At 37.8% G+C, this 18107-nt stretch overlaps 1 protein-coding gene across 1 annotated transcript in view; it reads left to right on the top strand.

Moving 5' to 3' along the window:
- Arhgap15 (Rho GTPase activating protein 15) overlaps nt 1-18107 on the top strand; it is a 604020-nt gene that overhangs the window by 397846 nt on the left and 188067 nt on the right. The window contains exon 11 of the mRNA XM_038336693.1: nt 15488-15565. Within this exon, the coding sequence (XP_038192621.1) occupies nt 15488-15565 (78 nt within the window). The remainder of the gene's footprint in view (nt 1-15487; nt 15566-18107) is intronic.

Below are 18107 nucleotides of genomic sequence, written 5' to 3'. Positions count from 1 at the left end.
ATATCAGGCATAATGTTCCTTCTGTCTGAGATACGTGTGAGCTTACATTGATAATTGCCAGCACTCTATAGACCTCGTTCTCACCTTCACTAAAAACCTGGTAAATACCTTTTAAGTTTCATGCAAAGAATCAGTCTTCAGAATGTGGATACAGTCATTTAAACCGTGGACGGCACTGGGAAAAAATATTTTCAAGTTTATCCTCTAAATAGGACAAACAGATGGTAGACCAGTGTCTCTATTGTCTACACAGAAGACAATGCACGTTCACAGTGTTGAAACGAGAGCTGATGCGCGCTTCATATATAACACAAGGCCAGCAAAGATGTCATCACCGAAGGATCGTGTTAACAAAATAGTGACTGGGAATATTGTTCAGCAGTCACAGCCTCACATTGTTTTTCTAGTGAGAAAAGTCTGATGCATAATGCATTCTTCTGAGAGAATGTTTGCAGATGCCAAGTCTTTACAGGCAGAACTTCAATAGCTTTAATGGGAGTTTCCTGCCAGCACCTGTTACAGTAGAAGGTTCTTACTTTTCACACATAATCCAAGCCTGATTTGGAACAAAGTTCTGGAAAAACTAACGTAGTGAACCGCCTTATAGTGTTCCTCAAACACAATATTCATCCTTTAATCCATGATCTGATTTACATATATATGTATATATACATATATATATATATATATATATATGTATTTCCTACCAGAAAGGTTTTTCCCACCAACTTTTTTTGTGAAAGGCAGTTGATGAAGCAACTCGATTTCCTAGATAAACTAGTTGAACTTAGATTTAAGAAAGTATACCAATGTTAGACATCAACTCATCTTCAAAAGACATATAGCTCTACAGGTCAACTGTGGCCTTCTGAAGAGTCAACAGAAATAAATAGAGTTCTGTGTTTACTGAACGATGAGAAGAAATGCTTGAAACAGGAAAACAGATTAATATGAAAAAGACTATGACCACATTTTTCTCATGTCTCTATAGACCCAAATATGAATATTTAAGAGATACTACATTTAAAGCATGAGAAGGATAAATCAGTACTTTTTTTTCCATAGAGAAGTCAGCAAAAGAATTATTTAAATTCCTCCCCCCCCCCCCTTTGGTTTGTCAAGACAGAGTTTTTCTGTGTAGCGCTATCTGACCTGGAACGCATGCTATAGACCAGGCTAGCCTTGAACTCAGAAATCCTACTGCCTCTGCTTCCCAAGTATTGGGATTAAAGGCATGAGCCACTGCCTCCTGATTTAAATATTATATTTTTAAATCAACTCTCATACACTCCATTACTAACAGTCTGGAAAGAAAAAATGACCATAACGTTTCCGTTAGCAAAAACTGTCAAAGGATACACAGATATCCTAGCTTATGGCCGCCACCTCCTTTTCAAAGCCTTTGTCTGGAAGTCCACGTACATCTGGCTCTTAGAATGAAATCAGGCCTTGGTAGAAGAAATCCTGAAGCATCATTGTCCTGTCTTAACAGGACGAGGATTGAAGGAACACTTCGCTGGTTGAGAATTGTTGAATATTAAAATTTCAGTTCAATTTTTAGAACAAGATTTTAGAAAGAACACTGATAGACAGTGGAGTCAGAGGGAGCGGGGTCAGAAGCCCTGAAACCATGAGCACATAACTTACAGGAACAGAACAGGGATCTCAAAGAGAAGAGTTTGTCTCCTTCCTTCCTTCTCTTTGCAAGCTGGTTTCGTTACTTTATGATGTCCCCTTGTGCCTCTACCTGACCGCTCATATTCTTCTGGCAAACAGCATCAGGTGTAGCACGTATATAAAGGGTTCAGGTACCATTAATACGCTACTGTGTGTTAACTTGGATACAGTTGTTTTGAAAAGTTTGGATCATTTTGAAAAAGAAATGGTCTTGTTTCCTTTTACAATATTTTAAGCCCTAGAAAGTGAAGTTTGCCATTTGTTTTGATAAGTCAGAGGGGGAAGAGGAGTCACATAGACACTTCTAAAGCATACATGTTCCTAAGCTTAGAACTCTCCTCCTTCCAAGGAGTTCTGCTTGTAGAGCACATTGCTTTGGAACTGGATGAAGTAAGGTCAATCTTTGCTTTTAACACTCTGGCCAGTGTATTAACAGAAATTTATTTGGTTCTGGGTCCAAAGGCCTTTCTTAAGTTTTATTGTGAAAGTGAACAGCAGGTTGGAAGTCTCTCTGACTTCATGAGTCAGCCCATGCTTTGGGCAATATGTACTTAGGTTGAGTTACGGTAAAAGACTTCAGGTCCCTAGGAAGAAGATGGGTATCAGGTGCAAGCAGTCTATGCATAGACAGTTCACGTGTGAAAACCAGTACCACTGTAGAAGTTGTCAAGACTGTATTGTGTGCTGTCCAAAATAGACGGAAGGCCTTGGTGTCAGATTCTCTTGATTTCAAGAGAGAATGAAGCATCTCTTAGTGGCGTGAAATGTGTAGAGAAAAGCCTGCATGGTGCAATGAGGATTTAGAATGCAGTGGAAAAAGTCACACTCACCCTGAGACAAGCAGCATTGCATAAGCTGTATGTGCAGAACAGTAGATGATCCTTTTATAATTCATTCTCGATGAAAAGAATATTATGACAGTAAGTGCAAACCATTCAAAATTAATGTATTTAGTGGTCCTGAATAATACCCTTCTCTTCCCAAATTTCTACATATACTCTGATCATTTCTTTTCTCTGTCTTGGTTTATAAGGACATAGTAAAGAATCTAAGTAAAGAAATATTTGCAAGGTGTAAACCATTCTATTTTATTATTTTAAATCCAATACAGCCCATCGATTTTCTTACTCTATTATTCTCTCAGTGTTTTATCTTTGATCACTTATTATCTCCTTATATCACACACAGATTTACAGGCTCAACCCTATCGTTCCTTCCCATTAGTCAAGTTCTCTTACAAAGGAATGATTTCAAGACAAGAGAATAGCATTATTTCTTATTTCAGAACTTTACATATAAACAATTTTTGACTGAAAGAAATGTTTGAAGGAAAAATTGTTTCCTCAAAACTCTGAAAATATAAACAAGGCCTCTGTAATTAATCTTAAGGCTTGTTGTGGGAGCTGAGCACATAAACTCTAAGTTTCAAACTGGTAGTCTTCTTTGTCTACCCTCTAAAATCTCTTCAAGAATCAGTTAGAGAGACTGATTATGGATTTTCAAATATTCCTAAGCCTTAAATTTTGTTAGTTCTCCGGGAAATGGGAAAATGATGATATTCTTCTGATTTCATGTAAAGAAAACATGAAATATATGTGAAACTGATGCCAGCCTTAGATGAGTTTATACAATGCAACAATTGCTATTGGAATGGCCTTTTTTTAAGCACATGTATGTGTTCTGAGTAACCAGAGAGTGTACAATTCTTTGAAAGATCGTTAACAACCCGCATACAGTCAGGAATAAAGCTAAAATCCTCTCTCATAGACCACTTAAAGAAGCCTTTGTGATTTTAGAAATTAGTATAGTAAACCTTGGTGCTTTCTGTTTGACTCCTAAAATCATGAATGTGAATAGTACTGATCGTCCATGCAGACTTAGGGTTTCTAGGTAGGGAAAATTCTGCCTGTTCTCCTCTGATCTTGATAGATTACATTTGTATCTTTAAACCTTTAAAGTTAATGTTGGAACAGTTCACCAATCAGTTAAAATTTTAGATTTCCTATGTGAACCCCATAAAGAATTTTCATGTCATCTCATGGGTTTTACAACATATTTCATCTAAATTACAGACACATAGTGGAACTCAAAGACAATAAGCATATTGATGATACTATCCAAATATTTTCATGTGAATGGGTAGAAATAAAAACTCATAATATATGGGACTGAAGCAGTCGCTCAACGGTTAAAAGCAGTGGCTGCTCTTCCAGAGACCCTGGGTTCAATTCCCAGCACCTATTGGGCAGCTCACAATAGCTTATATCTCTAGATTCAGGTGATCTGATGCCATTTTCTGGCCTCTAAGGCCACTAGTACATATATGATCCATATATGCATGCAAAATTACCATTACCCAGAAAACAGAATTTACACACACACACACACACACACACACACACACACATATATATATAAATATATCAGAATATCTGTAAAAGTAAAGAAATACAATCTATACAATCTATGAGATTGTCTTAAAGTTAGAAAATGTTGTTTGTTCAAAGAGTAGAAAACATACATACATGGATACATAGATAGATAGATAGATAGATAGATAGATAGATAGATAGATAGATAGATAGATATTTAGGTAGGTAGTAAAATATTTGTATGATCGGGATGTATTTTTAATATTTATTGTTATTTTTGTTTATGTATACATGTGTGTCTGTATGAGTGTATGCTGTGTTGGCACAGACAACCACAGAGGCCGGAGGAAGGAATCAGCTATCCTCAGGCTGGAGTTACAGTGGTTGTAAGCTACCTGATATGAGTTTTGGGAAGTGAACTCCTGTTCTTTACAAGGGTAACAACTGATTGATTAATTAAATGATTATCCATCTCTCGTGCATGTACAGATAGATTCCAAAACAAAATGTTTATGTGGTACATGCCTATAATCCTAGGTACTCCAGTATCTAAGGCAAGAGAGTAGTAACTGTAAGACCTGCCTCAGCTGTAGTGAGTTCAAGGCCAGTCTAGAAAATTTAGTGAGACCCTGGCTCACAAAGTAAAGGGGAAAAAAAGAAAATGATGTCATCTGGGCTATGCTTGCCTAGCATTCACAATGCCCTAGTTTCAAAGCCTAGTTCTGAAAATAAATAAATAAAATGAATGAGTAAATGAATGTTTGTATGACATTTAATGGTGTGAGGTAAATCTATAGTTTGGAATACACACACACACACACACACACACACACACACTATTATATATGTGTTCTGTACCAAATCCTCAACACCTAGCACCTAGCATTCTATTTCTATACAGTGAGTATTGAAGTAGCGTTCACCAACTCAAGGATGTCCATTTCCATATAGTTCAGCTTCTCAGTGCTTCCATGTAACCACAATGAACGCTGTTCCATCTGCCAGATGCGGAGGAAGGTGCCCCACTCTCATTTGTCCGTTTAGCAGAACTACTTAAAAAAAAAAAAATGAAGGTGTGCATTTCCTGTAGTCTCTAAAAACTAACACTGCGTCTGTCTCCAAAGACTCTTGCGGATCAGTGTAGCCGCTGCTGTGGGCAGGAGCTCCGTCTTTACTGGGAGAGTGTTGAATGGTGCTAGAACGGCTCAGAAGCCTGAGAGCACCACCACACTGAAAAGAATCACCTCGTCTGTGATTTTGGCGCGCTTATGCAGATGGTTGACGCCCTGCGGGGTTTGTGCGGTGTCCTTTTGTGCCTAGAATTACCTTTAGTCATCTAAGGCAGACTGTCTCTCACCTGAATGCGCAGCAGGGGCAGCCACGAAAACCCTCCAGGAAGTGGCTAGCCAAAGGCTCTGAATTACAGGCGCCTCCCCAAAGAAGATCAAAAGTCATGCCCCACCAGCACAGAGACACTGAGAAATGGTTGAATGTGTTCTAAATTAAACTGCCCTGGTGGTGAGCGGAGATCTGCCAAAATCTTTCAATTAATCACTTTTACCTTCAGGGCAGAGTTAGGCCTGAGAGTATTTCAATAGGTTTTTATTGGAACAGGGTTATTTCAGATATTAAACTATGTTGCACAAAGTAAAAATAATGTTATTTTTAAGTTGCTACTCTTGTTAAATAAAGTTGGCAAACATTCCTAGGGTCTGTATTGTGTCTGTGTGTTTGTGTATGTGTGTGGCTTTTTCTTGTTTCATAAACCTCATTTGGTTTTTTTGTTTGTTTTCTTTCTGAACAAAAAAAGTGAACAACAGTGAATTAGGTGGTAAATATATGCATACGGTCATCTTCATTAATAATGTGTTATAAATAATAGAAGACAGGTTTTTAAGTGTATAATTCTGTACAACGGGAGTAAGTTGTTGGGTTTTTTTTTTTTTTTTTGGTTTTTTTTTTTCTTTTCCGACATCTTTAGCAGTAAGTTAATTAGAATCACCTGCATTTCCTTGGGTGGACACCAAATGGATTGCAAACAAAAACAGATTAAAATAGCTGCTGGAGCTCACGGCACACAGATGACAAGACTTGCAGAGGACAGCGAGGCTCTGAACATGTGCTCTTTTCAAACAATTTTGGGTGAAATTTAGCTCTTGCGACTTCTCCGTCAGAGCGCCTTCTAAGTGTTTTGCTGAAAGGCTAGCATGGCTTCGCTTCTGATCCCTTGATGAGTGAGAGAAATGTTTAAGAAAGATCACTTTACAGAGAGATTCAGGCTGAAATGCGATGACTGTGAGTCAAGCCAAGCCAAAAATTACAGTTCAGAATGAAAGGGGAGGGACGTGGTTTGGGAATCCATTTTCCCACATTCCTGAATCTCAATCATCCCTGCCAATGTTAAAAAAAAAAAAAAAAAAAAGCCCAATGGAAAACAATGAGGTCACTTTGTTTAGATGTTTAAAGGAAAATAGGAGTGGAGGTTTGAAAGAATGACAGCAAATATATGAATTTTACATCAATATCTATTTCAAGTACGATGGGATCAGAGACTAGACTTTTATATAACTGTTATGACTTCATCATTAAAGGAGCCATTTCTAGTGCTTTCTCCATGCTTGTGTGGTGTTGGTCAGCCTTTTATTATATGCCTTTAATTTATGAAATAGTCTGCTGCTACAATATTTTAAAGAAGCAAGAGTATGTACAAAAGATACAGATTCCTCCTTCCCACATGTTAGGAATAATCTTAAGAAGAGCCTCTCTGCCGACACAAAATAACTCTAATTAGACCAGATTAGACCGAATCAAACATGCCCATGTTTAATAAATGCTACTCTACCTGGTGGACCGGGACAGCATGGCTGGTAGAGGAGCATACACAAACCCTGGAGACCACGTGTTTCTTTTTCTGAGCCTAAATAGTCTGTGGGAGTGGTCCTGATCCTCCCTGGCGAGGGGTCAGCACTTGGCAGGCTGGGAGTTGCAGTCCGGACTAAGACAACTCCCAGGTCAGGGGCTGGGGTGAAGTTTCCAATCATCCTAGACTTCTTGGGTGTAGGGGTGTCAGAGGTCTGGGGTCTCACTTTCAATCAAACACCAGACTTCAGGTTTCCTTAGTAACGGCATCTATGAAAAACTCTATTTTTCCCTTGACTCTCCTGGGACACTCTACTGTCACTAACGCTCAGGTTTTCCTAGTCTATGTGCCAGCAAACTACCGGGTGATAGTGGCAGAACCTAATAGACCCTTTGTTTCTATTACTCCAATTTACTTTCACAAAGCAAGTCCCAATACCGAAAGAGGGATATACTTCCACCAGGATGATCACAGCAAAACTTAAACAGTGGAGCCTCGCCATGCAGAGAATGACCCAGAATGCAAGCTCCAATGTCAGTGTCTTCTAGCTCTGTAGAAGTTTCTTGGAAGAGGACAACTTCTGTTAAATGATCACCAGAGTCACTTGCCAGTCCTTGTCTTCAAGACTGAGACTGTTCTGAAAGAAAGAAATAGACTAAAATTAACCAAAGACTATCTTTAGGCAATGCTCTCTGTTTTCCAGAAATCATCTCAGTCTGTCAACTTTATTCTGATAGCAACATTCTCGGTGATATTTCATGTTCAAACTCAGGATCTTTTTAAATTTTTTTAACCTTAAGAGATTTATGGAATGGCTTCATGGTTGGTATAATTCTATAAATTATAGTCATGAATACTATCCTACAGACCTCAAATTCTTTGCTGAGTTCGACAGATATATACAAGTAAGTATATAAAAAAATGAGTAGCCATACAGGAGATATCATCCTTTGTCTATCATTTCACGTTACCCAGATATTAGATATGGCACACAAATGGCTTCAATCTATACCACATTAGCCATATTGGAACATTTTCCCTCATCTTTTCCCTGATTCAGCTATCATTTAGCAATCCAGAAGCTAAAAGGTATGATTTTAAGGGAAGCTGGCCCAGTAGTCAAAGTGGGAATATGAGTTACAGTAAATGTATGGCGGTTTTATGCAAAAGCAATCACAATCCATTATGAAGCACAGAAAATGGATGTCAAGATTGGAGCTTGTGGGTACCGCTATCTCCAATGGTATAGTTCAGCAGTGTAGGCAAGTATCTCTCATTATGAGAAATGGAAGGGATGTTTGGCAAGAACCAAGTACAAACATAGAAGACAGTGCCTAGCAATAGATGACAGTGACTTCCCACATGGCTTCTGTTTTCACACAAATATTTAAAGATTTCAGTGGGTTTCTCTTCTGCTTATAAAGTGCTCATATTCCACATATATATGTAAACGGTGTGGAAAGTGATGCAATAAAAGATTTTTCAAGATTTTTTTCCCAGACATCTCTCTATACACAGAATACCTGATTATATTTAAAACAGAATAACTAATCATGCATGTTTCCTCCCACCTCGAGGTGTTGATCAAGGTTTCTGTCCTGCCTGGTTTCTGTCCTACCACCAGGTCCCAAAGAATCACACAGAAGCCGGGCGGTGGTGGCGCACGCCTTTAATCCCAGCTATTGGGAGGCAGAGGCAGGCGGATCTCTGTGAGTTCGAGGCCAGCCTGGTCTACAAGAGCTAGTTCCAGGACAGGCTCTAAAAAAGCTGCAGAGAAACCCTGTCTCGAAAAAAAAAATCACACAGAAGTCTACATTAGTTATAAACTGATTGGCCCAGTAGCTCAGGCTTCTTATTAACTCTTATAACTTATATTAACCCATTATTCTTATTTATGTTAGCCGCATGGCTCAGTACCTTTTTCAGTGGGACAATCACAGCTTCCTTCTTCTGTGGTTGGGACAGGACTGGGGAGGAATGGGCTTCCTCCTCCCCAGAATTCTTCTGTTCTCACTGACCCACCTCTACTTCCTGTCTGGTAGTCCCGCCTATACTTCCTGCCTGGCTATTGGCCAATCAGCATTTATTTAAAACATAATTGACAGAATACAGACAACTGTCCCGCACCACTGAGGCTTCTCTAATCTCTACTTACTGTTATATAGGGATGTTAAGGTTTAAGTAGCACAGTGTAGCATCTGTAAGACACCCAAATTTTAGAACACTTACTGCCATGGATTTGGTCCTTTCTTATTACCCATCTCAGCTCTGGCATGAGCTTAGCACCTGTCTCCCCAGCTGCCAAAACAGGACAGTGATTTTTTTCAAGGTCTGTGATGAGCAGAACAGCGAGTATTGTTAATATTAATAAATGAGTATTGTTGGATGGACATTAAATGTTTTTATTTCCTAGTACTGAATTGAAGGGACAGTAGTATAGGGAGTGGTGGAGCACTTGCCAGTGACCTTAAGCAATCAGGTAGCAAATAAAAAGTCCTAAAGGTGAGCCTCATTTCTATTACAGAAACTCTGTGTTTGATCCAACCCTTTTCTTTAGGCCCATAGGATGTTTTCTTTGTTGTGTGTACTTTCTATTTTCAGAAATTTACTCCAAATCTGGAATTCACCATCTCTGTGAAACTAGGTAAATGATATAAGACAGTAGATCTTTTGTCAATATCACAGGCTATGTACTGTTTAAAAAGCAGTTTTTAATAATCCTGTTTTAGTAAAATATTATTTTAATTCTTATTTATTTGTTTATTTCTTTATTTTTGTGGACATGTGTATGCCTGAGTGCATGCATGTAGGCCACTTTCATGTAGTCCCTGCCGAGACAGGAAGACAGCCTCCTATTCCCTAGGACAGGAGTTTCAAATAGTTGCAAGCCAACATGTGAGTTCTGGGAATAGAGCCCCAGACTTCTACAAAAGTAGCCAGGGCTGTCAACCAGTGAGCAATCCTCCAGGCCCATCATTTAGTGTTTCTTAACTGAGCAACCAATGTTTGCCTGTCCCACTGTTAAGAAAACAAACATTCTGCGTTTTTATGTGAATCCCCCATAAATACCTCATAGATGAAAAGCTCTTCCACAAGTAAATATTCAAAAAACTATGCTGGTGAAACCTTCACAATAACCTTAAGCAAAAATAAATAAATGAGAGAAATGAAGGAATAGTTAAAAATAAGAATTTTGTTATTGTCTTAAGAGAAAAGGAGAATCATTTTGCAATAATTATTTCTATAAAACAAGAACCCCAAACATAGATATAAGAAAATAGGACTGAGAGAAACTAAAAATAAAAGGTTAATGAAAAAAATTAGTGTGAAAACCCTAAGTCTTTAGGGGACATTAAAAATATAAAGACAATAACATTTCTATAACATAATAAAAATCATGAATACAAAAAAAATAAAAGTCATGAAACATGTACTGAAATAGGACCCTTTGTCAGCATAATCTCTTAATATTGGAGCATAGTAACATAACAAGGAATTCAAATAATCATGATGTAATCAACCATTCTTTTTATACCGTGTACCAGTAAAAACACTCATAGCAACATGTCAGAATCTGAATAAAATTTTTTCAACATAAAGTAAGGATACAATCATTCACAATATTATTGAAAGACACAGCATAATTAAATGATTTGATGTTTAGCTTAGAGTAGGACTCAGGCTTGAATCTAGGCCAATATTTTCTAGATACAGCCTCGAATATATTGCTCTTAAGTTGGCTTCAGCTCTCTAAGCTTGATCTTCATCTATAAAAAGGATACAATATAAAGTAGCATTAAAATTATATAATATCCAAGTATGATGATGTGAAATTAAAGATGCTATTCTAGGGCTGTTAGAAGAATTAAATAAATATGAAGTTATGACATTGTCTGGCAGATAGTAAATATTGCTAAGACTTTATCTTTTAAGTAGATAAAGCATATCATGAATTATTTAAAGGTGCAAACTCAATGCTACTTATTAATTGTCTTTCATATGTTACAATTCTGCTCCCTGTTTTTGTCTTTCTTTTTTCCTTTGCTGCACCTGATTTCCTTCCCTTCTTCCCCAATGCCCTTCAGAGCCCATGCATTCCAGTGCAAACCTGGCATGGATGAATAAAGGATGTTTATCAGTAGCTCAAAAAAAAAAATGTGCAGTCACTAGAAAACCAGTACAAACATCTAATTCAATATGGTAGCCACGTCAAAAAAATCTGATTTTCTTTCTCAAAAATTCTAATAAGAAGATGAAAATGATATACTTGTAAAAGGAAAAAACAGAAAGGAAGGAAGAAAGAATGGAGGGAGGGACGGAGGCAGGGAGAGAGGGAGGGAGGGAGGGAGGGAAGGAGGGAGGGAGGGAGGGAGGGAGGGAGGGAAAGAAAGAGGAAGGGAGGAAGAAAGAAAGGAAAGGAGACAAGAATTCCCCCACACAATAGAATAAGTGCCAATAGCACACTACAAATAGATTCCAAGAAGACAGAAAGCAGATGAGATCGCACATGTGAAGACAACAAAGTGGGGAAAACATTATTATGAGACAACATAAGTAGGCACAGTTCTTTGCAGCGATATCCTACAGAATACACAATTCCTTACAGTGATATCCTACAGAATACACAATTCCTTACAGTGATATCCTACAGAATACACAATTCCTTACACTGGCATCCTATAGAATGTCACAACTTTGAGTCAACATATACAATAAGCAGCAACTGGCAAATGGTCAATAAATGATTAAGGTATTCAAAACTAAACAAATTCAGTCGCTCCTTCTCAGCATCTTGCCAGCACTGTGTCTGAACTACATCTATCCTACCTTAAGCTTCTTCAGAAGAAGAAGAAAAAAAAAGGAACAAGTTTCTAAAATCCCCTACGGCAACACCCAGGCATTTCTGCCAGTGGTAAACGCTGTTTTGAAACATAAAAAGTCAGCTGGTGAGTAAGCAAATGATACTTCAGAGAATGTGGTTCTCTTCTGAGAAATCTTTGTAATCCTGTTCATTCCAGTCTGTTTTTTTTTTTTTTTTTTTTTTAAAAAAAAAAAAAGTGCAATGACTTGGTCTCCTCATGTTCCCAGTGTATTCCTAGCAGGGCAAGCAAAAACCTCTGTCAGCCTTCACTCATGTTATTTACTGCAAAGAGGTAACTCTCAAAGTAATTTGTCCAAGCTCCACCAAAGCACAATGTGGGTACCTTGAAGACACCACTCATTTAAAACTCATACCAAGTCTGACTTTATTTCCAAAATGAGCAGTTCCCGATCCAGCAAGGATAATGTGGTCACGAAAAGGATGTCCAAAGCCACCAATTTACATTGGTTTGGTTTGGCACAACTTTCAAAGTTCTTGGAGTAAAAAGGGAATGACACGTGAATAACTGCAATTGAGATAATGCTCCCAGGATTTTAAGCTTGCCTTTCCACAGCCATTCAGGGGGGACCTGACCAGCTTCAAGACGGTACCTACATAATTTATAATTACTAAACCTCACTGATAGGTTCCAGATTATGTTTTGAAAAATGCAATGCCCTCTTCTTTAGTATACACTTTGCCATCTTTACCCTACTTACACAATTTAAAACGTATGATCGCGGGGGCGGGGCAGAACCTGCTCAGAGCGGGAGCCACTAAGGTCTAGATTATTATAACTTGCAAGATGTATGGTGTTGCTATCTCGGCATCTAAAGAACGGAGAAGCTGTGTCAGTAGATTCATGTTGCAACGAAACGCTTTACTCGGCTCCCTCTTACTTTCTGTTTGCTAACTGAAGCCACAAGACAGTTTCTCAGCTATGACTCAGTCACGCAACCACAGCAGTGGCTCAGGTCTGAATTACCCTCTCCATCTCCATCAGCAGCACACCCTGCCTTCGTCCCAAAAGAAAATAGGTTATTAAGGTAGAATAAGGCTGTTTTCTTTAAACGCTGCCATACTTTCCAATTGTTCATTTGTAACATATCCAATCCATGCTACTCTTTCAAATGGTTTTGAGTATTGAACATTTAAAAAAAATCTACAGAAATTTTCAAAAGACCAAGGCCATTGTTTCTTCTGTTGCGACTTCAACTTACACAAGAGAAAAACAAAGCTTGGGACTCCGAAGAACTGTTGCAGTTGAATACCAGTCTACAGCACAAGACAACATAGACACTCTAAATACTCCTACAATACTATTATGAGTATTAGACAAAAAATTAAAATGTACTTGATTTTATAGTGTATTTTGAAAAGATTCATAGGAAAATGAGGCTTAAGGAAAGCTGTGGTTCATATTCTATTGTTTGGGGTTTGCTTTCACTTATCTTTGACATCTCATAAATCAGCCAAACAAACAAAGAAATAAATACAAAGTCAATGTCTTCACTCTCACCAGATACAGATTGACTTTTCACCTTTAATAATTCTTTTAACTGAGACTACTTTGACTCTTTTAAAGATAAATTGAAACCCTCCTTTACAGAACATAGACTCACATTTTTTTTTCCTAAAAATATTTTTTTCTCTGAATTCCTTTCAAACAACTGGTAACCTATAGAATAATTAGGGCACTTTGCATTTGGTTAAATTTTATTTGGGGAGACAAGGTGAAACTGCTTATCACTCTTCGTCTCAATGACATTGGGCTAGATCTGAATTCCAACCCTTCCAAAGCTGCCCCAACATGCTGTCCTGAACTTTGTTCTATAGACACTGGGGGGCCACCAATAATGACTTCAAAAAATTCAAAATCATCATCTGCAGTTGTTCATATGTTCATAAAAGAAAGAAACACTTTGAAGAGTACACAACCATGTACAAATTTTAACCTTTAAAATAAATCATATTGTTTTAGAGTTTTCAAATTAAGACAAAAGGCCAACTACTTTCTGATGAAGCAATGAGAAAATTTAGTTATATTAGCTAAAATTTGGTCAGTAAATCGTCCTAAATTAATCTTTTAACATTCAGACTTAAACGCATAAGCGTAAGGACAACTGGATCCTGCAGTGAAAGCAGGGATCATATATTAGAAAAGTGTGAATTATGATTCTCACATTCAGTATGTCAATTCTTCAATGTACTTTGGGCAAACACAGTAGGTTTTTTTTTTTTAAGTCAACAGAGGTAGTTTGCACATTGGGAAGAAAAAGTTGATGTTTATAAAAATGGACTACGTCTTGGGTGGTTTTCCTGTTTACAGATAGGTGTCTCACTTCATCCAGTTCCTCTGTATTCTGAGCAGCTTGGACTTCTCAGAAAGGGGAAGCGTCTCAGTAATGTATTGGTCATTAGCTTACGCTGCAACTCCCAACCCACAACAATTAATGCATTTGCTAATAGCAACTCTACCCCACTGCTATTGTCACAAGTTACTTCAGTTCATTACATCGAAGAGTTCAGGGCACTGGCAATAGTTGCTCTGCATTATGTCACCGATGCCTGTGACATAAATTGCATAATTCTACTGTAAGCTAATGAAGAAGTGTTTTGCACAACACATAAAGTCCTAATTTAAAATGTATAGAAGTATAGAAATGGCAAACCAGTGGAAGGACATTTTGTGTTATTAAAGATCTCTGTAATGTTTTTGTTACAAAATATAATGAATTTCTTTCAACTTATTTAACATTTATTTTCATGAATCACCATGATTAACAATGATTTGACACCACATCCTTGGAGAGGATGCTGGGATAATGGCCCGTGCCCTTGGCCAGTAATCTCACCCAGACTTATCTGTCTGATAGCCTAGATACATGATACTCCTAACATAAAAGTTAAAACATCAACATTTATTGGAGAGAATAATAGTACATGAAAAGTATCTCTGTATATTTTCTCATTTATTAATAATCCTAGAGATTTAGCTGTTCAAATGGGTAGATATGATAAGCAAATATGTCCAAAATCAAGCAAGTGATTATCCAAGTTCCCTACAATATTTTGATGACGAGTTCCAAAATGATCTAAAACTCATAGAGCAATAGGCCAGGATTTTCCATATTTTCCTTTGATAATATCTTATTATATGAACATGCTAGAAACTAGTCATACATTAAATGACCTTTTTACTCTGTAGCTCAAATATTAGACTAATACATGCCATATGACAGTGATTGCAAGAGATGCAAAATGGGGCATGGTTGGGAATGGAGAGAGAGAAGGAGAAGGATGGGGGATAGAAGGAGAGCAACAAAATGAAAAAGAGAGAGAAGAAAACCATTTTCATATGTCTAATTATTTTATCTTTCCAATAAGGGAAGTTACACACATACACACACACACACACACACACACACACACACATTCTTTTTTTCTGCTTGTCTTGAGAATCATCTTAAATATGCCATGCGATGGCATGGGTTTTTGTGTTTGCTTTAATGAAAGTTGTATTTGACTCTGACTGTCTCAGAACTTTATGACAAAAATTGGGGGATTAAAATTTTGAGCATTGCTTTAGTTGAAGTCATAGGAATTTGTCTTCTTTGTAGAGAAGAGGTATTCGACAATAGTGTACAATACACTTCATCATTGTTTATAGTCTCAGTTCTTCTCTGTGCTGATTTGAAATTGCTATTTTGTTTTCAGGCCTAGATGTTGATGGAATATATCGAGTTAGTGGCAATCTGGCAACAATACAGAAGTTAAAATTTATTGTCAACCAAGGTAAGAGATTTCTTTACTTCAAACGTTTTTCAGAAGTCACGTCTCTAGTAGTGCTCAGACAGCTGTACACTATGAACAGACAGTAATAAATGTGTTGAGGGGGGAACAACGTAATGCAGAAATTAAGGAATTACTGAACAATTACCAGAAAAATAAATCCCGAAGAGACATAGACTAGAAAGTCAAACTAATAGCTCATGTAAAATCAACAATGCATAGAATAAAGACAGGGAAAAATAGGAAATAGAATAAATAATAAACTAAAGAAAAATAGCTCAGCTTTGGAAAACTGTTACTGGGTTATAAGAGGTTCCTGATATGTGTTGATGAAGGGAACAATGGACATATGATGGAAAACTTAAGAACCCAAATCACAAATGCTCAAAAAGAAAACATGAAAGATGCGTTATGTTGTTAATGAAATGCAAATCAGGAAATGAGATAAGGTTAACACCCATCCAGAGAAAATATAATGCCACATCACTTTGGGTCCCTACCAGCAGATACGGACTCTCTGTACTGGCTGTTGTTTCCATACAAAATTCCACACACAAATGTTTACGGCTTTATTCCTAATTGGAAAAGCTTGGAGATAGGGTCAGGATATTGCTCAGGAGTGATACGTCTGCCTTACATGCATGATGTCTGAGACCCTGGTCCAGCCCCTGAAAGGGATGAATAAAAACTTGAAGGTAATAAGGTATGTCTCAGAATGGGATTGGACTAAAATATGTGGTAAATTCATATAATGGAATATTACCGTGATGGAGAGAAACCACCTATTGAGCCATGAGTAACCTTGGAACTTCTGGGAGGTGTGAGGGGGCCCTTGTTAGCTGTATGTGCTGGTCGACCTTTCTAGGAGCCTGAAGCTACTCTTAGAAAGTCTATTAATGAAAAAAAAAACAAAACTAAGAACATTAGGAAAAGAAAAATAGGAAGCCTAAATGACCTTAGGGTGATATTTAAGTAGTTTGTACATTTCATAACCAGACAACTAGGGTGTCTATCTTTTCTGTGTTCTCTTCACATTCTCGGTAGCTGAATTTATAATAGTATACTCGTATCTACCATCTAAAATTTCATCTCTGCTAAGACCCATTGGTCTTATTTTTAGAGAGAATGCAATCAAATGTACACATGCCTTTATACCAAGAAGCATTAAAACATGAAGGTCTTGACCTCAAAAAATAAGATAAAGGGGTTGGCACACCTGCCTCTTTCACGAATCTCGATACGAGCTTGGATTTGAATCTTTCTTGCATTTCTAAAAGAAATAAATTTTGTTGTTTTAATTATGTGGTTTGTGTGGGCATGTAAATGTGAGAGCCCATGCCCACAGAAGCCAGAGACACTGGATCTTCTTGGAGCTGGAGTTTACGGGCAGTTGTGAGCCACACCCAACGTGGATACTGGGAACTGGACTCAGGCCTGGGCCAGTTCTTCTGCCTATTTTGCTGATGTTCTTGTTCATGAACCAGTGTGCTAGTCTCACGGCATCCCTGTATTAATAATTGTGGAATAAGTATGTATGTGTGTGCTACCTATGTATTGTGCATCTATGTGTGTGTATGCCTCTGTGTGTGTATGTGCTTCTGTGTGTATGTGTGCATGTGTGCATGTACTTTTGTGTGTCTGGGGGGATGTTATATGTACCTCCTCTATATGTTGATTCCTGTGAATGCTGCACGTAGAGGCATTAAAACTGGTAAAAATTAAACTGTCTCTCTATAAGTTCAGGTGGAAAACCTCTTATGTGTGTTGACTAGTTCTTTGACTAGTTGGCCCATAATTCTTCTTTCTGTGAATCGTTACGGGCTCTGCTTATTGACTAATTTGGCTAGGCAAAACACAGAATCCAACCTTACATTACTTCATGAAAGTCCCATTGGTCTAAGCCACAGTGTCCTTCTGTGGGTAAAAATTTGCATGAAATAGCTCAGTCTCATTTTTATTCTGTTTGTAAGCAGCTAAAATCATTCTTGTAAGATAGCTCATGCTGAAACCATATCCTGACTGGGATTCTAGACAGCTGGGCAACACATTTCTCCTACAAAGAAGAAATCTCAAAACAGAAGCCATGCTAGAAACAAACACTAGCTGTATTTCCTGCCTTTAAAAAAATTATGCTCAGCAGTTTGTTAAAGAAAAAAAAAACAATCTGCAATGAAAATACGAAATCTATCCATCTCATCTTTTACAATCCAGACTTGAGCATCCTCGGAGACGTTGTAACTGCTCGTGTTTCTGTGAATGTTGACAACGTAAAGCTGGACAGAGGCCTGAGTTGGTATCTGGTGGTATAAACTGTCAGCAAACAGTCGTCCTGTTTTACAGCACTCTGAGAACTGAACACAGTCAACACAAATGAGGCTGCATTGGGACCTTTGGTACTGCTGACTCTGTGTCCTGGAGTCTCCTAACTTACATATTGAGGAGACAGAGAGATGGTCACCAGTCTAGAGCACTTGTTTCTTTTCCAGAAGACCTAGAGTCAATTCCTAGCACCCCTGTAGAGGCTCAGACTATTCGGGTTGTCCAG

The sequence above is a fragment of the Arvicola amphibius genome, chromosome 7, assembly GCF_903992535.2.
Source record: "Arvicola amphibius chromosome 7, mArvAmp1.2, whole genome shotgun sequence".
Classification (NCBI taxonomy): Eukaryota; Metazoa; Chordata; class Mammalia; order Rodentia; family Cricetidae; genus Arvicola; species Arvicola amphibius.
Note: the sequence above shows the minus strand (reverse complement) of the source record. Positions and strands in the feature narration are given on the sequence as shown.